The sequence below is a fragment of the Acomys russatus genome, chromosome 8, assembly GCF_903995435.1.
Source record: "Acomys russatus chromosome 8, mAcoRus1.1, whole genome shotgun sequence".
In the NCBI taxonomy this organism is placed as follows: Eukaryota; Metazoa; Chordata; class Mammalia; order Rodentia; family Muridae; genus Acomys; species Acomys russatus.
In genome coordinates, this window is record NC_067144.1 from 39054460 (window position 1) to 39079694 (window position 25235).

Sequence of the window (25235 nt, forward strand, 5' to 3'; positions counted from 1 at the left end):
TTCATATCGGCCAAAGAATCCCCACGGAACATTCTTAGAGATCCACTGGGTGATGCAGTAAATGTCATTACGTCATAGTAGGTTACTGAGCACTTGGAATATGTTGGCAGTTGGACTCTTCATCAGGCCCCAGGCTTAGAAAAGACCCAGCTTCAAGGAGTCTGACTTGCATAGGCTGAACACTCCCATATCTAGAAGCTCAAAAACCTCCTTTCTTATCTAAACGAGAGAAAAGAACAGAACAGAAAGGTTATGATCAGAAAGAAACAGTTCTGGTGAACAAAGTCAACACCCGGGCTCCCATGTGTTTATAGAGCTGTTGTGGCCAGAAGCAGAGAGGGCAAAGTCCTACCCAGAAGACTGGACCCATGCTTGACTCAGAGCTGATGGCCACATCAGCAAAGGAGGAGAGAGACCTTATGTAAGACATCAGTTTCACTAAAGTGCCTTGATGTTTGCATCTGTCCAAAAGGAGATGCCACACAAATGTTCAAGGACTCCAAAGTGTGCTTTCTGTAATCCAGATTGCATGCAAAGACCTAATATATGATGGACTGCCTGGTGACAACTGTTAATGCCATGAACATAAGAGAAATATCTGTGACGACAGCACTGACACTGTTACAATGGACCACTCAGAATAGACACAATAGAAACAATCAAATATAGCCTCATATGTCTGACAGTTAAGGAGTTTTATTTTTTAAAGACTATTCACGTAGACAGAGTACACCCCTGTGTGTGTGTGTGTGTGTGCGCACGCGTATGCATGCATGGGAAACTAAGCCAATGGTTTTTAAACTTGAATTGATGGCCAATAAATTATAATAAAAATTTTTTCAGTCTGGGGAGGAAGTTTTAAGTGGTAAATTAACTCACAGGATGTTTAAGAAGCGAAATTCGAAGCCTTTGGACAGTTACTACCATGATTTAGTCCTAGTAGGTGATTGACAGGCTTGCCTTATTTATTATTATATAACCCCGCCCCCATATCAGATGAGATTGAAAATTTGTTCCATAATAACATGGTGGGTGGTAAAGTAAAATTTTTACATTTATGAAGGCAATGAGCTATTTTTCATAAATACACAGTGAGCTGTGCTGTACCCACAAAGGCATTCAGTCATCCAGTCTGAATCTACTGAGACGCAGAAACCCTCCAGACAGAATGAAAATGTCTTTGCAAATTATGTGAGTAGGTTTTGTGAGGACGTGGAGAGGCCTACAGTGATGCATCCCCTCTTTGGCCAACAATGCCTCCAAAAGAATGAATGGTAAGGATGGCTGTGTCTGTGATGGGAGGAACAGGAAGAGGACAAATCCTCCACATTGTCTGGCTTCTTTGAAGTACAGATGTCCTGGGGGGGCAGGAGCCACGGTCAGTTAGCGAGCACCCAAGCTGATTCTGTATTACACATGGAAAGGATATAGTTATGTGTAAGCGGATGAGATGGCTCTATAGTTGTTACCTCAGCATTAAAGACAGAAATTATTTCCAAAGTGGGAATGTGCTGGTTCTCCATGTCAAAGACTTTATTACTGTGTTTGAACTCAAAGTTCACTGGGGAAAAAAAAAAAAAGATTAAAGACAACTGCTGATTACACAGTACCTCGGGAATGTCCATCATTCTCCGTAGCTTCTGATCTCGCCAGTTCCAGTCAAAAACCAGAAACTTTAAGGGGTTCAAATTAAGGCCATCTGAAAGACAGTGAGAGTCTTGGTAGTGAAGCCGTTACGAGGGAGCTCAGTTAAATGGTTTTCATCCTCCTCCTGAATGCCTCACTTGCTGTCCTCTCCCCCACCAATGAACCTCTGCACACTGATGCTTGCCTAATGGGAAACACATGCTCTATCACTGTTTCTGAGGACAGAGAAGCCAGTCCGGTTAAGCCTGTCACTACTCAGGTGTTCAATCCTCCATTTATGAAGGCTGGAGGCTGGGGTCTCCTTCCTGACCCCCCGGGATTTGAGCAGCAGCTTCCTTGGCCCTCAGAGGCGTGGAGAGCATCGGAGTATGCAGGACTCTGAGGCAGCGGGGAGAATATGAGGTCACCACTACCCTCTGATGGGGCTGGCAAGCCATGTAAGGGTTGCACACGCTCTGCTGCCAGCCTGACCTAGGACTACTGCACAGGAAGACTGGAGGAGGCGCAGGGACTGCGTGGTCCTCAGGCCCTAAGAGGTGGGCACACATTCAGCTCTTGCCACTGTCCATGGTCTCGCATGCCACGCTTGGCAACAGTACCCGAAGCTCCTCCACACCCTCCACAGCCTTTCCCTCTCTGCCCCCAGAGACTTACAAGTATAAAACCTCTTATTTAAACACTCTCACCGGAATTAGACAGGAAAACTGGGAAAAGATAATGAATGGATAGCCCCCCTTTAAAGCCCACTCAGTACCGAGTTACAGTATTGCTGAAGGTGTTACTTTGACATACACAAAATCATTCAAGAATAGAAGCAGACAGAAGACAAAGTCATGTTACTATACTAAATAATTTGAAAATGAAGAATGAAGCCAATAAATGCGAGCCAGCCTCCAGGCTCAGGTGTAACTTCGGCTATTCTAGAGGGCAAAGGATGAAGACACTAAGACAGAGGTCAGCCCAGATAGCTTAGTGAGACTGTCTCAAAATATAAAGTAAAAAGAATGCTGGTGACACAGTTCAGTGAGAGAGTATTTGTCTAGCATGGATAAGGCCAGAGAGATTCAATCTCCAGCACTCCCAAAACAACCCCAAACCTAAAGGGTTGGTAAGAACAGGTAACAGGATTCCCAGCAGATTAGCAGGTTTTTAGGCCTCTAGCTTGAGAAAGTTGGCCAACTATTAACAGCCACCAGGATTTCTGGAATACTTACTGTGCAAAGTACTAAAACGGAAATGTACTTGGAAGGACTACTCTAGAATATCCCTTTTTCAACTAGAGAAATGATGTTTTCACTTCAGTATGCTTATTGTGCCATTATAACTAGAATAGGAGTCCCTGAGAACCAAACCTCAATTACCTGGGAAGGAAACAGCAGAGCAGGCTCCACCAACTCCGAGGCCAGCTAACCAGTGTAAGCAGTGCAGAACCTCTCAGCTGCTCCCAGCCACTGGGATTTGAATGTGTTTAGCTGGGCAAGCACATCTCAGTGGGCCCCAGTGCTCATTCCCCACAGCACTGTGCAAGCTGGCTGGCTTCTAAGATCAAAGGCTGAGCTGAGTTTCCCACTGGGCAATTTACACAGAGGTCTGTTTTTCTTTTGTACCCCCAAGAGAGCTTCCCCAGACTACAGGGGGGCAGGCAAGGTAAAGGGCCAGCTTTTAACAGAAGTCTCACCATCCCCATGTCATACCTTGTTTAACAAGCTCTTTGATTCTCCCTGGAGTCCCCACACCCAGGTGCACCACACGCTTCTCTAGCAACTTGACTTGCTCCTGGACCTTTCCAAGATGGAAGAGAAGAAACAGCAGAATCATTAAGAAAGGGCAACCACAGCCCACTTTAGAGCATGTTATCTTTGTAAAAATAAATTAATAATAATTAAAAAAACGAAATTAGGGCCACACTTGTTTGGGACCAACTTCCAAAGAAGACAGTCTGTCCTGCCCCACCCCTCTCTCTCTGTCTCTATTATTATTTTAAAGAAAACTGGTCAATGCCCAAGGAATTGAGAATCAACTCTTAGCATCTGTTGAGGAGTGGACAAGGTAAAGTGTGACTGCAATGGGTCAAGGTAGCCATGTAGAGGCACAAAGTGCAGAGGAAAGTAGAATAGCTCTTAGATCTGTCGTGTCAGGCTCGGATGAAAGAAAATAATTTCTAGGATGACTGAAGAGGTCAGATGGGAAGGCTGAGGTCTTGGGATGCCATTAGGGACCACTTACATCTCTGACCAGAATTACAGTCCCTTGCTTACCTTTATGTGTTTTGCAAATAATTTCATAACTTTGGCATCTCCTCTGAATGCTGTCAGAGACCTAATGAAAAGGAATATATTAATTAATCAATGCATGTAGTAGATTACAACTTATTTATTTAAGAACTCACTATTTACAAACTATAGTTTATCATCCAAAAGAATGTTCTAAATGTGTACAGTTATGTTTTCATCCACACACAAAAAGATCATTAGGCAAGTCTATTTCTGCAGTGAAATTTGAGTGGGCCTGAAAAGTCACACTGACATGTGTGTGAAATCACTCAAGAGGCTGAGGCAGAAAGGCTGTGGTGAGATGGAGACCAGTCTAGGCAGCAAAGCAAGCCACTATCTCAAAAAAGAAAAGATTCAGAAATGGGGGATGCTTTTACTTAGGTACGTATCTGGGTGTGCTTCTAAGTCAAACCCAAGTTCAGCCTACTCTGGCTTCTTTGATTGTAGAGGACTGTTAATTCAGAACATGGCTGCTTTGGCAAGAGATCACGTCCAAACATGCCTTTAATCTAGGAGATGGAAGCAAACAAGTCTGAGTTCAAGGCCAGCCTGGGATAGAGCAAGTATCAAGTACAGGAAAGCTCAGATCCAGGAGTGTTGGTACATGCCTTCAATACCAAACAATGAAGGTAAAGTTAGTTTGCAGAGGAAGCAAACTAACGTTTGAAAGTGATGTCTGAGTGGCAGAAAAGGTGACGAAACAGAGATGTTTTGACAGAATAGGATATGCTCAACTCTCCCAAGAAGAGAGAGAAAAAGGGAAGCTACTTAGGTAGTTTTACAGAGAGAGAGAGAGAGAGAGAGAGAGAGAGAGAGAGAGAGAGAGAGAGAGAGAGGAGAGGGGAGAGGAGAGAGAGAGAGAGAGAGAGAGGAGAGAGGGGAGACGAGAGAGAGAGAGAGAGAGAGAGAGAGAGAGAGAGAGGGGAGGCAGGTTTTTACCAGGACAATATTAGAGAGATGGGTTGCAGAGGGAGAACTCAGGTGAAAACGGAATGAGCCAGAAAATGAGAAGCCAGATTAGAGCAGATTACTGAGTTAGTCTGAGGCCAAACAGAGAAATTCTGGGCCAAGATAGAAGCCAGATTCAAAAAGTCAGCTGGGAGAAGAGTTTGGGCCAGAAGAGCTGAGTTGAACCAGCCAGCCCAGAGCTCAGAAAGAACAAGTAAGGGCGAGTTCATTAAGCAGTAAGTCTCAGAGGCTGAAAACATTCTAGGCTTCGGTTAGACTGTACGGAGGCTAGAAGCTTCCAGGGGGAGGCCTAGGTTAGCAGAAGGAGGCGGTGAGCCTCCCAGAAAACAATAGAGTCTGGAGAATAAAAGATACTTTTATATTTAATGATTCAAAAACATGCATCTTTAGTTCTCTAAAACAAAATTTGTATTATGGGTGCATGTCAGAGAATGTTCTATGTATTTCTGTATAAAATGACTCAAAAAAAAAAACCCCACCTGTTTACAAGAAGAACTAGAGCAGTAAAGTCTTCCTGTGATCTGGGGATGTTGGGGTGGCCAGACAGAGAACCACGGGGGTGGGGCGGAGCCCCCTAGAGAGGAGGGCTTACATCCTAGCACTGCACCCCCCACCTTTCTACTCCAGCCTAAAGGAGAGAAGGAAAGAAGGATGGAGGAAGAAAGGAAAAAAGACACGGGACTGTGGATCCTGGTCTATGAAAGCAGGAGCGAGTCATGCATGAGCGAGGCGATTCTGAGGTGTCATGACTGAGAGGAATTAAAGGCCATGTGTCCCTGAAGAGTTCAGTGATTAAGCCATTAGTAAGAAGTGTGATTACAAATCCAGTGTTGAGTCTTTATTTTTGGAGAAGCCAAATATCTAGAATTTTATATGTGTAATTGATCTATGTATCTATGTATCTATTTATCTATGTATCTATCTGTCTACCTACCTACCTACCTACCTACCATTCTAGATAGTGTCTTGCTATACAAGAGACTGCTCTTGACCTTGTTAAGCAGGCTGCCCTCAAACCTGCAATTCTCCCAAGTGCTGGGATTCTATGCGTGCAGCGGTAAGCCTAGCTTCATTTAAACCTTTTAGGGCCAACATGTTTCAGGGTTATCTCAGCTTGGGTTGTTGACTATAACATCTGGTGTGTGGGTGAGGTAGTCCACTTAGTTCTAGGAATTCAACAGTTTGGATCTATCTACATCAATTCAGATGATCAGTTCTGAAGGCCAAGGCTGCTCTGCTTGCTACCTTAGAGGACAGTTGTATAAGGATTGTTCTGACAAGAGGCCTCAGATTCGACAAACAGTTGCTCTATGACTAGCCAGATTACAGCATTACATACAGATGACATTAATGATGGTGCCACTATGTCACTCTGGGACCAGTTTTTATTTTTAAATTTGAACTCACAGAATGCCATGGACCTGGGAACTGAAGTTTCCCAACACACTGTCCACAGAAGCTGAGTCCATCTCTACAACTTAAAAGGCTTTATGGAAGAGATCAATGAACATCAGTTCCAGCTGGCTTCATCTGATTTTCTGATGTTTATTGTTTTCAGTTTGACCACCTGTTTTTCATTTTGTATATTTCTATATGTCACCTAAAATTCCATTTTGAGTTAAAGTGGATATAATGAACAAGTTTCTAGCTAAGATTTAGAGTTATACTTTAGATGATACTTTCCTTTATTTGTCATTATGTTTTGAGAAATATTGTTGACCAGGAGGAACATACTGATATATACGACAGTGAACCGTGCCATCCAGTGTGTATTACCAGTACGCTCTTAATTACACATAAGCATTCTCCATTGCAAGGTTAACAAGGAAAACAACAGGAATTAGAGGGCAGAAGTCCTTCTGATAGAATTATTAGTGACTAGGCTTCCTTGGGCCTGCTCAGATCACACTTTTCAATTCATTTAACCTTGAAATGGACCATAGTAGATCTTGGGACAGTTGGTAAATGAAGTGTGACAACATAGTGCTTTTATGCCCCTGAGAAACGAATTTGCATGTAATAAAAGCTCAAGTCAATATGACAACTTGTTTTTAAGTGGTCACATGCAGGCCAACTTCTTTGCCAATTTGCAGTGGGTTCTGTAGTGGTCCTGTCAAGAGCTCAGAAAGTCAGTGTGAAATGCTCTGATTTCAGGGCCAACAAGTGCAGATGGCTACCCAGGTAAACTGGAACACTGATGATCAAGTAGGCTTGGAACAGATGTACTTGAAAGACCCATTTTGCTTTACTGGAGGCTGTGGGATACGATTTAACGTGTGTGCTGAGGTGGAGAAAGCAGAATTTGAAAGAGCAATAAAGTTTAACAACTACTTTTCTAAAACCATGATTCTATTAGTTCATCTAGAAAAACAGATGTTAAGTCGCCACGGAGTCCCTACGCTTGCACCTTAGGGTACTTGACAAAGCTCCTGTTTCAAGACACAGACTTCCTCTGTTTTGTCTCCTGGTTGCCAGACAGGGCTTGTTTCTGTAAGTGCCACGCTACTCTGTCTGTTCTCTGGAAGCTGAGTTTTCTTGTTTATTCTACAAGATTTCGGTAGATGGAAATGCCTGTGAAAGCACTTAATACAGCGCCAACTTACCTTTAATATACATTGTTTTCCCTTTAAATTTTTGGTCCATTTGAAATTTATCTTGGTAGAAGGGGTGAGATATGAGTCCAACTTTATTTTCCAGATGGCTAATCAGTTGTTCAACACAGTTGTTGAACAATCTGTCTTTCTCCATTGATTTTTTATTTGTCACCTTTTCTGTATGCTATGTTTTCATATGCACTTGGGTCTATTCCATCCCTTTCAGTTCTGGTCCACTGACCCCATGTGCCTGGCCTGCATGTGACAGTCCCAAACGCATTGAACTGCTGAGACTCTAATAGATGTGCAGTGGCAGTGTGGGAGGTATAAGGTTCTTCTAAGTGGACCTGTTCAACCTTTTGTCGCCCATATTTTTTAAAAGCTTTATTTATTATTATGTATACAGTGCTCTGTCTGCATGTACACCTGCAGGCCAGAAGAGGGCATCAGATCACATAATAGATGGTTGTGAGCCACCATGTGGTTGCTGGGAATTGAACTCAGGACCTCTGGAAGAGCAGTCAGTGCTCGTAACCTCTGAGCCATCTCTCCAGCCCACAGTCATCCATTTTTAGTTGTATGTTCTCGTAGAAGTTTTAAATTAGTTTTTCTACTTAAACAAAACAAATTTTCTAGAAGTTTTACTTGGGACCTGTGAAATTTGTAGACCATCCTAAGTAAGGCAGGCTGCTCACATCACTGCGTGTCCCCTCTCAGGAGTATGGCACCCTTAAGAGCTCTGCCATCTCATTATGTCTTCTTGATATAGGTTTAGTAACTTAATTCCCTGGTATTCTACCTGTTTCTACGTTGAGTCGGATCTTTCCATTTGTTTTTTGCTAGTGTGGTCTCACTGCTTTTGCCCTTGCCCTGCACAGTGTTTCTCCACGTAGCAGTGTAAGCATGCCTTTAAAAAGGCTCATACCACCCTCTGCCCCAAGTCCTTCCATGGCATCCTACTTCCAGCTCACTGCTGCACACCTGGAACTGTGCATCCTACTTCCTGGCTCACTGCTGCACACCTTGAACTGTGCATCCTACTTCCTGGCTCACTGCTATACACCTGGAACTGTGCATCCTACTTCCGGGCTCACTGCTGCACACCTGGAACTGTGCATCCTACTTCCGGGCTCACTGCTGCACACCTGGAACTGTGCATCCTACTTCCGGGCTCACTGCTGCACACCTGGAAATGCACCTCTGATTTCAAGTCAACAAAGTTATGTGGCTCTGTCCTTCACTTCATTTAAGTCTCTGCTCCCATGTCACCTCTTTGAAAAAGAATCCCCATCCACGTCCATCTCATTTTCATGCCTGATTTTTATTTACAGACTGCATCACTATTTAGCATATTGTCATGCATATTTACTGGCTTATTTTCAGCCTCTGCAACAGAACATCAATCCCATAGGGCGGGGACTCTGTTTACTCATTGCACATAGAAATACCGGCTGGCACGCATTTCTCCAGAAAACACTCAGGAGACACAACTGGTGACACTTCTGACCTTATGAGCTCCAGGGCCCGGACAGCAGAGCTGCAGAGGATCAGCATCAGCACCGACTTCTTCTCATTGTGGGTTTTCCGAAGTTTTACCCACTTGGGGCAGACTAAAAGACAGAACACAAAAACCATTCTTAAGCTGGTGCTGCCAAGGGTAGATATTTTCCAATTATTTACTTGTTAGTGCTTAAGAAAAATAAAAAACAAGCACTAGTTGTTATTACATTTTCTGCTATTTTTACATAGCAAATTAAAATTTATGTTTAATGCTTGAAGACAGTGTTGACTAATAGAATAATTCTGATTCAACCATGTTGAATTTTAGTTTAGCCTACTTGCTTGTTTGTTTAAAGACAGGGTCTCACTGCATAGTCCTAGTTAGCCTGGAACTCACAGAAATGACCTGCCTGGGATTGGAGGCACGAGCTGCCACACCCAACCTAAGTTAATTTTAAAGGAGCATCCAGCATGACCTAAAATGGAGCTGACAGTAAATAATGCCTCAAATTCATTTATTATCATGCTTATTAAAGAAACTTAGAGTTTTAATATTTTTAAAGTTTTTATGTCAGGATATTCCTATTATAATACAGGTTTATATTTGTGAAGTTAAAATCTGGGAAGTGTTTAATGAGCCAGAACTGGGCACCATCATAACATTTAAAGGCTGAAAGAAGAATGTCAAATCTCTCTCTGTAAGTCACTTCATTGCTGCAAACAAGAAAAAGATATTTTGATATGAACAATCTATCCTTTTCTAGCGATACACAATACAGATGAAAATATCAAGTCAGGTTGGCAGTGACAGCTAGGCCTGAATTCTGAACGCGTAAACAGAATGTGAAGTTCACAGCTGTTAAAGATCACACAGTTCAGTTTTCTGATCTTTAAGACAACAAGGTCAAGTTCAAGGTTTATTCAGAGGGCAGAGTGGAGGGTCAGGACTAGGGTACTACTTTCTGGATTCCTACCCTAATACACCTAATATATTACAAAACCCAGACAGGGCCCAGACCCAATTCCTAAAGCCAGAGTCAAACAGGAAGACATTTAACCATTAAAACTGGACACCAAATAATGAGCCTGGTAGTGTGGCCTAGAATCTCGGCACTAGAGAAGCCTAGGCAGGGGAGTTAGGAGTTTGAGGCTGTCCTGGCCTACGTGGCCTGACTGAGGAAAAAAGACAGTAGCACCAAATCCCTCTCCAATTAAGCTAGAAACTTTTAATTTAGGAAGACAAAACTTCCTTGTTTCTTTTGGGTTTTTAAGTTTCCCTATGCAGCCCAGGCTAGTCTGCCTCAGCTTCCTGGGATTGCGCGGGTGGTGGTGGTGGGGGGACTGACACACCTGACTTCAAACCTCTTCTGCTTCAGAATAATCACCTGTTGAGTAATTTTCACAAATTAGACTTTACTTACTTTCTTTTAGGTATGAAGAGAGACTGTGAGTCAAATCATTGGCCTTGAGGAAACAGGAGTCTAGAAATATGAAACACATGCCTTGCTAAGGACTTTGCAAGCACACAAGCAAAACAGATTGAATGTGAACAACGCTCCCTTGGATGAGTTATAAAATCTGAGTGTCTTGGAGGCTCATGGTTTAAAGTGTTATTTAAAATAACAGCAGTAGCAATAGCAGGCTTTATTTTATCATTTAAAATATTTTATTTCTACTTTTACTGAGGATGTGATCACATCACTCCCCCAGCTTCCCTGTTTCCTCCCTCCATCCCTTCCATGGCTCCCACTCTCAAATTGGTGGCCTCGTCCTTTTTTATTTTTACTGTTACATACACATGCGCACAAATACACACATATAACCTGTTGAGCACATTTCTGTGGTTTGTGTGTACATGGGACTGAGCGCTTTTTGCGGGACAGCTGAGGCTCAGCCTTGGGCTAGGCACTTTTAACTATTCAAGGTAGTGCAGGAAAAGCTTTACATATCCTTTACAGGCAGTGGAAGCATCTTTACATTTGAAATCCATGAATGACGCACTGTGCAAAGGCAAGGTGAAGAACCTCAGATCTATTAGTTACTCAGAAGAGCAAAGTGATGCAGCACTGTGTTCAGTCAGTAGAGTGGCAAATATTAGAAAGGTGTACAACGGGAGGTGGCATGGAGGATGTGGGGTGAGGGCAACGTCTGCCAACTGCAGGTAGAACTGTCAACTGGTAAACCTATTTTGGAAAGTAATAATACCAATATTATATACTCTCCCATCCCCTGGTTTAATTTCTGGGTGAACAATGGCAAGGCACTTCTGTGTGTGCTGTAAATGGATACACAAAAAGATTAATTTGGCAGTATTTATGATCTTGAGATGTGAGAAGCCGTACAGGTGTCCACATCTGGGAAAATGGGTGACTGCTTTGTGACAGATCAAAGAGCTGGAACACTATGTAGTGTCTCAAACAAATGACTTAAATGTACACAAAACCACATCTGGCATATCTGAAAAAAAGTGTGATGTGCCAAAGAAACCAAACAAAACAAACACACCAGAATGAGAGGATCTGCAAATGTAATATAGATAAAAATAACAATGTACATATATAATAACATGGCATATAGGAATATATATATAAAATGTGTAATGATTGTTTAAATACATATGAAGAGAGGAAATATAATATCAATTTGGAAATAATATATCAAAATATAACACAATTCAGCTTAGTTGTAAAATACAACCTAACACATCAAAATAAATAAAGACCCACGAAATATGTAACAATATTAACTCTGAGTAGGATTATTCACTCTTGAGCCTGAACAAAAATGGTTATCAACTTAATTCTTTCTGTTTCTGTGTAAATATAGGAGTATTAGGGAGTGAACTATTATTGATTAAATTTGACATTTATATTATGACCCAATACATATAACTCATATTAGGTAATATTTCAAAGTTATTGCCTCACTAGAGGAAGGGAGCCCTTGATGGCCTTTACAATTACAATTCTCCCAGCCGAGACATGATCGGACCCCTCTGGAGAGCGTCATACAAACCAGTGAGAGCAGGAATGGACTCTACTGGGTTGAATCCCTTGAAGGTGCTTGTGCTGCTTCTGAGATTTGTGAGTGGGGCAGTTGTAGCTAGGGTCACTGATCTAAACCAAACCAACTCTCAGGAGACAACAGAGGTTTATTAGCTCCCAGCGTCTTAGGTCTGGAAATCCCTAATTAAGTTCCCACATGTACGATGTTAGCAGTAAACAGAACAATTAATAGTAATTAAGAGGACATATTTCTGCCCTTCAGACATAAATAACCTCAGATTAAAATCAAGCCAGAATCTTGACACGCTGATTAAAAAAACACTGTATTGTTTACACCCTCCTTTAACTGATTCCAAACAGCAAATGGCATCTTCTATCCCTTCACCTAGCATGCCTCTTAGCCCTGCTGGTCTTAGTCTTCATGTGGGGACTCAAGTTTTCTCTATGAAACCTTCTAATGATGCCTTAATTGACTATGTCTCCAAATGGTCATCTCTTAGCTGAAAATGAAGCCTGTTCTTTCTGGCTGTTTCTACCATACTTCCTCCCTAGAACAAAAATACATGAGTCCACGGTCTTATCCAGCTGCCTTATGGAGTATTAATAAAACAATGATATATCACAGACTTATTATGGAACTCAGCTCACTCCCAAGGGTTTCTTTTACCCTTTAGCTCTCAACTGTTCTGCAGAGAACCAAGGTTTCTGATGTTCTCCGAGGTCACAGAATAGCAGTATGTCCTTCACAAGTCCTTCCAGGGCTCAGGTTATATGCTAATGGAGAACTAGAAGAGGAAACTGAGTCACAGTAAAAACTAGACATCAGCCTCGGCTTGACAAGAGACTTTGTGACACCCCTGGCTCCTGTCATAGAGCAGCCAGGACACAGCTCTCACACCCCAGGGGCAGCCCTCCTGTCTGGGCTCAGCAAATGTTAGATTGCAGGTCCTGTTCACAACCAAGTGCGTGCCTCCCATTCCCGGAAGGGCAACTGTCTTGGAAAAGAACAGAGAGGGGCACTCCTGCTGCTAACCCCAAAGAGCACTGAAAGCAGAGCCCAGAGGAACTGTAGCTATGCAGGGGCAGGCAGGCTGTTTTTCAGATTCTCAGGTGTCTAGGCAGCATGAAGCTGTAATGGAAATTTGCCACCGTTGACTTTTCCCCAAAGGAGCACTAGCTGTGTCCTGTAGTCTGGAAATAGCTTAGGTGCAGCAGAGGTGCCAAAGCTCCTTATGGTTCGCTTTCAGGACAACATCTGATTTCTCCTAGCCCTGCCCAGGAAGGACCTGATGGATGCATCATAGCCAAAAAGCTCAGCAGTGACTTTATGCTTTCTGTGCCCTCTAAATTCTAAGTATGGTAGTGGACCTTAAACTATAGCCACTTCTGTGAAAATGGAGAGTTCTAGCACCACATTTCACTAGTTGGCTTGAAAGTCTGGGATACAACCCAAATACTACCCTACAATTGCAACCATCACCACCACAACAATAAAACTAAGATGTTTACTTAAAAAAAAAAAAGGTTTTTGGAGATATTTTATAGCCCAGGCTGTACTCAAACTTGCTGTGATCCTTCTGCCTCAGTCTCCTGAGTTCTGGGATTCAGGACCTAGCTTAACAGGCTCACTAAGGCCAAAGTTCTTATCTATAGGAAGGCCCAACAAAGTCCTATCCCAGTACTTTTAAATGTGCGAAGTGTCATTATGTGAGTTTAATATCTTTACTCAGAGACCTTTACTCCTTGAAGAGTCTAATAAAAGTGTGTACTGAGGGCTGGAGAGATGGCTCAGAGGTTAAGAGCACTGCCTGCTCTTCCAGAGGTCCCAAGTTCAATTCCTGACAACCACATGGTGGCTCACAATAATCCATATTGGGATCTGATGTCCTCTTCTGGCATGCAGGTATCTATGCAGATAGAGCACCCATATACATAAAATAGATAAATACATCTTTTAAAAATTGCATATTGCCAGGCGGTGGTGGCATAGGCCTTTAATCCCAGCACTCGGGAGGCAGAGGCAGGTGGATCACTGTGAGCTCCAGGCCAGCCTGGTCTACAAAGCGAGTCCAGGACAGCCAAGGCTACACAGGGAAACCAAACCAAACCAAACAAAACAACCAAAAAAAAAACTGTGTATTGAACAATTAGTCTTTTCAGGAAATGATAAGTATACTGACAAATCTTAGTGTCCAATTCATCAAATGTGTTTTGAGTATCCAAAATAAATCAGTTAAAAACTATTAGATGGAGGAAAGGGGCATAAAAGTGCGGAAATGTGTGACTTTCCGCTGGTGGAGATGACTAACTACAGAACAGGAAGGGAAAGGTGAAGTGCTTCACTCCCGAGGAAGCGGCAGCCTGGCTGTACCTGGCAGGTGCAGCTCCTCTAGTTCAATCACGGACCGACTGCCGCTGTAATGGTCCTTGAGAAGCTTCTGTAGGTCTTCAGAGGTTCCTGGTTTGGGCTCTGATTTCGCAAGAATATCAGAAATTTTCTTCTAAATCAAGAAAAAAAAAAAAAAAAAGGCAGAACACTAGATTGTAGAACGGTATGTGGCAGAGGCTCATTTTTCTGGCATTTAAATGGCACACAGTTTTTTGATGGGAGCTGAGTATGAATTTTTAAAAATCCCCTTTGGCAACCGTACTGCATACTTTTTAGACACAGTGTCTGAAGAAGGAAGAGCTGATCTGGAAGGCTCCTTGTAGTGTCTGGTCTGTACCTTTTAGAAGTGAAAGTTATGCATTGAGCTCAATGATACGGTATTTATAGAAACTTCTCTTTTACTCCTGAATGTGCTGTTATTTTGAAAAAGCAAGAGTTTGAGAACTTCTTGTGCAACCCGGCTTAGGTGGCGAGCCTCAGACTGGACCTCAGCGGATGACGCTGAGCACAGACGCTCACTGAAAAGTAGACCTGACCACCAACTCTCCCGGTCCAGGAGAAAATCCCAAGGGCTCGGAAACAACAGAATGGTCACAGGAAACACTTTCTATCATCTCATTTGATAAAATTTTTATTGAAAGCATGAAATTCAGGGAAGCAGGACTGTCCATGTTTGTTAAAAATTTCCCTTTATTTCCTCGTACTGTTTCTCTACAGACCCGGAAGGAGCCATTCTTCCCCACTCCCCTGCCCACAGTATCCTCATTTCTACAACAATGTCAGAACTACTCAAGGTTCCATCAAAGGTGTCAACCTAACACTGTCACCATGGGCGTAAGTCAGCACAACATCAGCCAAGCGAAACCAGCTGGAGTTCTGACCCTGCATCTCCAGAATCTAAGGCTCCCCAAGGCCCAGTGAGTGAACTGCCCAAGTGAAGCCGGGGACTTCCCTAAGGACCTGCCAAACCTCAAGCAATCTGGCATGTCTTGCCTTCCCATTTGGCCATTCGTGAGGAGAGCAAACACGAGTATGTGCATGCCATCCTGAATGCTTGCTGGTAAGCAGCTGGCTGGCTGAGACCCTCTTCTTTTCTCTCATGCCAGTCATTCCCCCTGCTGACTTCAGCACACCCTGCCTAGCAGGGAGCGAGCCACACTGCGGTTCTCAGAACTGTGGTAGAGGAGGGGAAAGCTAACTATTTTCCCCCTAAGGATGACCTGTAAAGAAAGTCTGTACAAGAGTCACCTCTGTGCATAGAGATGCTGTTTAAGAGGAAGGAAGGGAAGTATTTGCCTTAAATCATGGCCTGCATTAGAGTTAAAAACACTTTACGGTGCCCTTATATGCTTGCTTTCTTTTAGATGTTACTTTAGCATGTAGGGTGTAACAACTGGAATGGATAAGGAGGCTGGTCATGACTTTCCTGCATAAAAGCAGGGGGTGACTGTAAGAGAAAGTACACGATCCTTCTAGGTTAGATTCACTGGTGTTTCCCAAGAGTGAAAAGGGAATCGGGACAAATTTAATTTTAGTTTCCCACCCACAGAAAACGTATTCCTAGTGTCTTTAGCAAAGTTAAAAGATCTCACCAAATCTTATACTTTCTAGATTTCTAAGTCAGGGATTGCAATAGCTTCACATAATGATATACAAAAATGTCATGGAAGCCACATGTAGCCACACACTGTAACAAACGGTTGTTGGTACCTTTTTCCACTTCCTGGTCTTCTGGGAATCCTCTTTTGTTTCCTTTGGTTGTATCAGGAAGCACTCTGTAGGCTGTAATGAAACACAAATGAGGAACCTTTCATCTTTGTAGGATGACGTGTCAGTGGCTGGTATGAACCCCAGAGCACTTTCTGCGGTGCCCCTACTCCTTAGAGTACCTTGGTAACATTCCACAGAGATGCTGGAAGACCCACTGGAGCTGTTATGCAGCAGCTGAGGTGACAGAATTTGAGAGAGTCAGGAAGTACAGATGACGTAAGACTGGAAAAAATCTTTGACTAGAGATCAAAACGTGTGACTGAGTGAGTGTATATGTGTGCTTGATGTGTGCAGATTATTAGAGATGGAAGCCAAGGGCTTGTGTGTAAAATGCAGACAGAAATAGATGTGCTTAAAATGCTGATGTGGCAGGGCGGTCATTGACTAGAGCGACTCGAGTTTCCCATGAGCTGCCCTGCGGAACCCCGCATTTCCAAGAGGCACTTCTTACAGCACCCACTCTTTCCCTCTTCTCAACAAGCACAGAAAACACAAAGTAGGATGTATTTACTTATAGTGTGACAAAGCCAGCTGTACCCATGCAGGCATTTACAGATGACCACAGAACAAGCGTTCCCGGGGATGGTCTCAAAACTGCTTCTGTACTCTAGCACCAGGAGTGATTGATTTTGCCAGTGGCCTTGAGTCCCACGATCCCTATAGAGCACCATGCTATTTTTAACATTGAGTTTTGTTTTTTAAGGTAGAAAAGCAGGAAATTTGGACTAAAGCCTTGATTTATAAAACAGAATGTGCAGGTTCCACATGTATTAATCATAAGCAGCAAAATAAAATGTTTCCTGTGCTGGGTGTTTATGCAACATTTCAAGCAGGTTGCCAAGTAAGATGCAGAATGGAAGGAGGGAGGAAGACTCGTTCCAAGTAGAGGCTATCTGTTAACCAGTCAGACGCCAGCTAGGGCAGCCATGTCTCTACTGCTCTGTTCACAGATGAGTCTTTCTAAGAAAAAGAGCAGACTGAAGATGGGTGTGGTGGCATAGACATTTAATCTCAGCACAAGAAGCAGTGGCAGGCGGTTCTCTGTGAGTCTATAGAGTGAGCCTGGTCTGTATAATGACTTCTAGGACAGCCGGAGCTACAGAGTGAGACCCCATCTCAAACAAAAACAACGCAGACCCCCCCCCCCCCCCCCCCCAGATTATGAATGCCTATGGCCTCAGATCGAAGAGGGATGTAATGGTCCATAAGTTCTTTAGGACAGTGTTTAGTCATTGTTTCAGGAGGTACAGTAGATTAAAAAGGGCTGAGATTAAAATAACATCATCTTTAGCTTCTTTACAGTTTAAACAAAAAGCCTGAGAAGATCTATTGCTTTGTAGCTTAAGAAAATAAAGATATTGTCTCTCTTACTTAGAAAGTTGTCATGTGGATGTAGATTTATTTTAACTTGATGCTTATACATGCCAATAAGAAACTGGGCCAAGGCCACTAATATGTGACGGAAGATTCCAGAAGGCGCTAAGCATCTAAGTATAGAACAAGGAAGCATTCACCTCTCCCTTCTAAGGCAAAGGTCTGGATGTAATTAGTGAAGCTCCTAAAGCATATAACGGACCTATAATCCCAGCATTTGTGAGGCTGAGGCAGGAAGGCTGCCATGAGGTTAGTGAAGAAAAGAAAACATGAGAAAAAAGGACAAGGACATGACCACTCCTAAAGTATGGAGAAGATTTTTATTCTAGAGACAAGGGAGAAAGCAGGCAGAGGGAAGAGACCAGACTGAAGATAGCTGGCAGATTAAATGGACCATGAGAGGAGAGAGGGGGAAGGAGAGCGAGAAAGGAGTGGCTGACTAAGAGAGCCAGCATGGGCCAGAGACCAGTGTGGCCAAAATGGCTGAGTTATATAGGGATCAGGCTGGGAAAAGAGAAACTGAAGAGACGTTTAGGGTGGAGGTGGGGTGAGAAGTGCTAGGAGGAGACGCAGGTACTAAGTGAAATTTGTCCTGGGTTTGAGACTTAACAGTTAGTACAGAGTAAAGTGCAGATCACTGTGGTGGGGCTGGGGGTTGAGGAGGAAGCAGAGAGACAGAGACACAGACAGAGACAGAAACAACAAAAACAACTCCCCTCCAACCTAACTATTATCAAGGTTCTAGGGAAGCCGACTTAGTACCTATTATGTTTTCTTATTTAGCACATGGAGCTCTTCTCTAGAGCAGCAGGTCTCAACCTTCCTAAGGCTGTGACCCTTACATTGTAGTGATGCTCCAACCATAAAATTATTTTGTTGTTACTTTATAACTGTAATTTTGCTACTGTTATGAGTTAGAATGCAAATGTCTGTGTTTTCTGATAGTTTTAGGCAACCCATGGTAAAGGGTTGTTTAAAGGAGTCATGACATACGGGTTGAAAACCACTGCCCCCAGAGGCAGCCGCCCCTGGGAACTACCAGCAGTGGTCTGCCCATGACCTCTGTATGACAGTTTCTGGGTCCCAGCTCTGTCAGCAATTCCAGAGGAGACAACCATCAGGGACTACCAGGCACCTCGAAGCCTGCCAACACCAAGGACAACCAGATGGCTAAAGGCCAGTACAAGAATATGCTCAACAAAACCGTTGGCACTATGGCACTACCACAGCCCAGTTATCCTACTACAGCAAGCCCTGGGTACCCTAACACACCTGAAGTGCAGGAAAACAGCCTAAATCTAATCTTATGAAGTTGATAGAGGCCTTTAAGCAGAAAATGAATAAAGCCCTCAAAGAGATACAGGACAATACAATCAAACAGGTGAAGGAAACGAACAAACCCTTAAAGAAATACAGGAAAACACAGGCAAGCAGGAGAAGGAAATGAATAAAACTGTTCAAGGCCTGAAAAGTGAAACAGAAGCAATAAAGAAAACACAAAGTGAGTCAATCCTGGAGATGGAAAACCTAGGGAGGAGAACAGGAACTAGACACAAACATCACCAACCAGCTACAAGAGTTGGAAGAGAAAAATCTCAGGCATAGAAGATACCATAGGAAAAAAATTGATAATATCAGTCAAAGAAAATGCTAAATCTAAAAAATTTCTACACCTACAAGGCCAAGAAAATATCTTAAATAAAATAAAGAAAAAAAATTCCCTAACCTAAAGAAAGAGATTCCTGGGGGCTAGAGAGATGGCTCAGAGGTTAAAAATACTGACTGTTTTTACAGAGGTCCTGAGTTCAATTCCCAGAAACCACATGGTGGCTCACAACCATCTTTAATATGATCTGATGCCTTCTTCTGGCCTGCAGATGTGCTCAGAGGCAAAGTGTTGTATACATAATAATAAATAAATAAATCCTTAAAAAAAGTGAACCTAACTGGGTAACTCAAGATATATATATATATATATATATATATATATATATAAAATTAAAAAAAAAAGAAGAAAGAGATGCCTATAAACATACAAGAAGTCTATAGAACACCAAATAGATTGGACCAAAAAAGAAAATCCTCCCACCACTTAATAATTAAAACACTAAATGTACAGAATAAAAAAAGAATATTAAAAGCCGCAAGGGATAGGGACCAAGTAACATATGAAGGCAGACCTATTAGAATTACACTAGGCTTCTTAACAGAAACTCTAAAAGCCAGAAGGGCCTTGGCAGATATCTTGCACACCTTAAAAGACTACAGATGCCAACCTAGACTACTATACCTAGCAAAGCTTTGAATAACTATAGATGGAGAAAACAAAACAAGATATTCCATGACAAAACCAAATTTAAATAATATCTTTCCACTAACCCAGCTCTACAGAAAATACTAGAAGGAAAACTCCAACACTATGAAGGTAAACACACCCAAGAAAACACAGAAAATAAATAATTTCACATTAGCAAATGCACAAGCACACATAATCACAATATCAAAATTATAGGAATCGACAGCCATTGATCATTAATATCTCTCAACATCAATGGACTCAATTCTTCAATAAAAAGACACAGACTAACAGAATGGATGAGAAAACAGGATTCAATCATTCTGCTGCATGCAAGAAACAAAGATAGATATTACCTCAGAGTAAAGGGCTGGAAAAAAGGTTTTCCAAGCAAATGAACCCAAGAAACAAGCAAGAGTAGCTAGTCTAATATCTAATAAAATAGACTTTCAAGCAAAAATAATCAAAAGCAATGGGGAAGGTCACTTTATACTCATCAAAGGAAAAATCCAAGATGATGTTTTAATTCTGATCATCTATGCCCCAAATGCAATGGCACTCGCATTTGTAAAAGAAATATTACTAAATCTTAAATCACACATTGAACCCCACACAAGCTCAAATGTGTGGATCAAGACCCACTTATTTAAACAGTGACAACAGAAACATTATAATCATGCTGTTTTAAGTGACTGTTTCTTGTTTTAACAAAACTCAAAAATGATTTTAGAAATGTAGATGGTATAAATATGGGACATATTTATAAAGAGATATTTTTATAAATAAAAAATTTTATGGACATGTGCTGGTCATGGTGGCACACACCTTTAATCCCAGAACTCAGGAGGTAGAGACAGGTGGTTCCCTGAGTTTGAGGCCAGCCTGGTCTATAGAGTGAGTTCCAGGACAGCCAGGGACACACAGAGAAACCTTGTCTCGCGGAAAAAAAAAAAAAAAAAAAAAAAAGAAAGACAGAAAGAAAGAAAAAGAAAAGAAAAGAAAAACTAAATACTGGGCAACTAGAGGTGTGGACTCAGTACAGCAAACACGAGGCCAATCTAGTCACAATAGGGCAATGATACTATCTATCTCCTACCCAGTGATTTACAGCCTAAAATAGGGCAATGATGCTATCTATCTCCTACCCAGTGATTTACAGCCTGAATGTACACTAAGACTGACAGTATAATGTCATGAAATTCCTGATCATACTTAAAGAAAATGTAAGAGAATAGTAACTATGAAGATCTGAAAAAATTCAAATTAAAGACAGCATAATAGATTTTTTCTTAAAACACACACACACACACAGACACGCACACGCAGACAGACACACACACATACACAACCCAACCCCCCCCCAAAACTAATCATTTAGAAAAGTGTCCCCAGTATTATTTGCCAAAGAAATACCCAAGTGTGTGCTCAGTACTGTAGAGGACACAGGAGAAATTCTGGCCCCGAGGCACCTATGAAGGGAAAGGTGACTCAGGCTCTGCATGCAGGAGTAACTAGAGGAAGACTCTGGAAAACACAGTGTGCCTGAGTAGACAGTCTTGAGTACATGAGTGAATTCTAGAGGAAGAAGAGCAAGGAAGAGAGGGCACAGGGAGCCGTGGGATAATCAGAGACGGCATGGGCAGGCTAGAAAGGAGAGAAGACCCAAGCCCTTAACTTCCATGCGGTGGAGCCCTTCTGGGACGTATCCATGGCAGGAAGTTAAAAGAGGTCTGAGAGGGGAGACTAGGTCTCAAGGTGCCAAGGATCCTCTGAACACAACAGTGTCATGGATGTACCAACCAGAACTGTGATGTCGCTTGTGTGCGTGGCAATGTTCCATCGCCTTATGCTGTGTGCTGCTGTGTTAGAAGATCTACATCCAGAAGAACAAGGCTGAATGGTTATTAAGTCCCAGGTCAACATAACTGTGATGTACATTTTCCAAGTTGTATCTGTGTGAGTGTTTGCCTGTATGTCTGTCTTGCACCACCCGCATGCCTGGTACCCATGGAGTTCAGAGGGAGTTGTATCTCCTGGAATCGGAGTTATGGATGGTTGTGAGCTACTAAGCGAGTTCTGGGAACTGAACTAGTCCCCTACAAGACCAAGTGTTCTTAACCACTGGGACATTCCTCCAGCCCCTGAAATAACTTTTTTTTTTTTTTTTTTTTTAAGACATCCAGGAAGACAGGCGTCACTGGTCCATGGTTAGGAAAACATGGCCTTTTCATGGGTAATGAAAGTAAAAACTTCCCGAGTCCCAGCAGCAGCTGACGTTAGAGTCAGGGGACTGCTGGAACGGCTGCTCTTGGTGGTGATCACCTGTTTGGTTTTCTTTGGTGGCTCTGGAACCTGGGCTGTGTCCTGCTGTGTCATTTCTGTGTCTCCTTCTTCCTCATCACCCGATGGCTCTGAAAAGAGAGATACAAAGTTCAAAGGTTAAAGAGCACCTCTCTCAGTCAGTACATCCTTGGTAGGACTGGCTTAGAGGTTTAATCTCCTGACTTCATAATTCTCTCCCTGCAAGTCGAATTTAATAATGGAAATTACCTAAGTTGGAGACAGATGTAAGCATTCAGATGCCAGTCTTGTTTATAATCCGAAAAACTAAAGATCATTTAACATCAGGGAACATTTAATTCTGTGTTACAGTTTGGGTCTGAAATGTCCCCGATGATGTGATCAGGAAGTGGTCCAACAAGGGCGGGGGGCTGGGGGTGGGGTGTGCAAGCATTTAACCCCAACACTCAGGGTAGAGGAAGAAGAAACTCTGTGATTTGGAAGCCAGCCTGCTCTACACTACACAGCCAGGACTACAAAGAGAGACCTTCTTGGAGGTGGGGATGAGACACAGGTACAACATCTAGAAATTGGGACGTAAGCTTTTGAATGGAGACACTTACGGTGTGTGCCTGAGCAGCACAACCAGTCCCTGCCCTGCTGGAGGATAAGCCTAGAAAGACTGAAGCCTTTTATACAATGACCACTTTACTCAAGTTAAATACTACAGAAAAACAGTGTCCCTCCTCCCTATCAGCAATGGCCCAGACTCTAGCCTAAGGATGCCTTTAATTTTTCCCACCTACCACAAGGGTGTTTTTAGAGATGGTCGAGAACAGAGATGGGAACTCAGCCCAGAGATGGGTTTCCCACTCATCTACTTCTGCAGCATCGACAGAGACACCCTGAGGGCCTTAACTTCTGAATTCCCATATTGTAAGAAAGTCGCCTTTCTTACCCACTGGGCTGGTACTGGAAGAGGACTGACCAGTGGTGAGTCAGCAGTTTCCTACTTATTAATACTTTTTAAAGTTAAGATACAAAATAGAGCTAGAACGTTTTAAAACCACTGAGCAGTAGTGAGGTCACAGTTATCTATGGTAGTGATACAATGCCACAGCCTTTAAAGAATATAGATAAACAATAAAATTAAGATAAAACAAAGTGAGAGCATCAAACACATTCAAGTATCCTATAGGAAGATAGGAAAAAGAAAACAGATGTGTAAAAAAACAAACAAACAAACAAACAAACCAGTAAGCAAAACAAAACAACCAGATTTAAACTCCAACACATCAACCATTATATTACAAATAAATGGTGTAGGCGCTGAAGAGTTGGCTCAGATATTAAGAGCACTTACTGTTCTTTCAGAGGACATAAGTTTGGTTTGCAACACCCGCATTTAATGTCTCACTACCATCTGCAACTCCAGCTTCCGGAAACCAGACGCCCTCTTCTGGCAGTCAAGAGCACTGGCACACATGTGCATATATACACATAACCAAACACATAGACAAAGACTAATAGAATGGATTAAAAATTAGACCTAAGTGTTTGTCATAAGAAATTTAAATAATGTATTACAGAATAGGCAAGTTCAAAAGAATAAAAGACACACATTACAGATATTGGTGAAAAGGAAAGCCACAATGTTAACACAACAGAGTAGACAGTTGTCCTGGTTACGTTTCTGCTGTAATAAAAGGCTGACCAAAACCAACTCAAGGAGGAGTGGGAAGGTGCCCCCCCACCACCCCCCCCAGGCCCCCAGTTCATAACTCCTAGTTTACAACTCACAATCCACTACTGAGGGAATTCAGGGCAGCACCTGGAAGGAACATCTGAAGAAGAGGCCATGAGGGAACAGTGCTTACTGGCCTGCTCCCACAGTCTGCTCAGCTATCTTACACTTCCCAGGACCATCTGCCCAGGGTGGCACTGCCCACAGTGGGCTGGGCCCTCCCACATCAGTCAGTAATCCAGAAAATGTCACACAGGCCTGCCTAGAGGCAATCTGATGACGGCATTTTCGAAATTAAGGTTCCCTCTTTGAAGATGACTCTAGTTTTTGTCAAATTGACAAAAAAAAAAAAGCAGAAAACCAACCAACCTATCAATAAACCCACCCTGCCCCCCAGCTAACCAGCAAAGCTGCACAATGAAGAGATTTACCAGAGAATAAGGGGACTTACAGAATAGTAAGAGTGAGTGACTCAATCTCTCCTCCTGTTGTTCCCTCCCCGGCGCCCCCCTCCCCCCACCTCAGGTTTCTGTGTAGCCCTGGCTATCCTGGAACGCTCTGTAGACCAGGTTGGTATCAAACTCAGAGATCCACCTGCCTCTGCCTCCGCAGTGCTGGGATTAAAGGCGTGCACCACCACTGCCTGGCTACAATGAGTATTCTTAACTTCTGAGCCATCTCTCCAGCTCCAAATATCAACAGATTTAAGAACTGAAATTGATAAGGGCATGAGTAACAATGCGCAGTGAACATCATCCTTAGTAACTAGACTGAACACTGTACTCTTGATTGCCAGCTCTTCTCAGACTTGTTCAACAAAGCACAATACAGTAGGAAAAGGAAATAAAAAAGACACACGTAGCACTCAAATACAGATCATGTGATGCCTTACATTAAAAAACCAAAAAGTTCAGAACCAAAGCTCATCTTCCATGTAAAAATTCCTATGTTGGGTTGTATCACTGGAATCTGGTCTTTCTTATCTCACGTCCCAGCGTCGCTTGCCCATAAAGGCTCGGCTGCCTCTCCAGCGCTTTTCTTTCCCCGATCTCTGCGTGTCTGTCCACACGGTTTCTAGCCTGTAACCTGTAGATTAGGACATAATTTTATTCTGCCTCGTGGCATGTGATGGTGTTAAATACACGTCCAGCTCTCTCTTTTCCTGAACCATACATTTTCTGAGACTCTATTGCACATGTGCCCAAAGTATTCAGGCCAGAGTTAGCTTAGAAAAAAAAAAATCTCTTGTTTACATTTTAAAAGATTTATTTTATGTACATGAGGCTTTTTCGTCTGCATGTATGTATTGCCCCATGTGCACGTCTGGGGGCCAAGAAGGTCAGACAAAGGGCAGATATCCTATAGCTGGAGTTACGTATGGTACAAGTCACCAT

General features: G+C 42.7%; 1 protein-coding gene across 1 annotated transcript; it reads right to left on the reverse strand.

Moving 5' to 3' along the window:
• Positions 1–25235, reverse strand: Cmss1 (cms1 ribosomal small subunit homolog). Its single transcript, XM_051150358.1, has 12 exons — positions 25217–25235; positions 22093–22228; positions 21618–21690; positions 16267–16386; positions 16088–16159; positions 14360–14489; positions 10405–10464; positions 8991–9093; positions 3906–3966; positions 3342–3429; positions 1611–1699; positions 1–219 (listed from the first exon to the last, which is right to left on the reverse strand). The coding sequence occupies exons 1-12, from the start codon at positions 25233–25235 to the stop codon at positions 136–138; spliced, it is 1035 nt and encodes a 344-aa protein (XP_051006315.1). The 3' UTR covers positions 1–135.

Coding starts and splice junctions, on each gene's coding strand:
- Cmss1 (XM_051150358.1), bottom strand. Junction 14,490..16,087: donor AGACCAGGAAGTGGAAAAAG/GTACCAACAACC, acceptor TTCTTGATTTAG/AAGAAAATTTCTGATATTCT. Junction 10,465..14,359: donor AGAGGAGCTGCACCTGCCAG/GTACAGCCAGGC, acceptor TCATATTTCTAG/ACTCCTGTTTCCTCAAGGCC.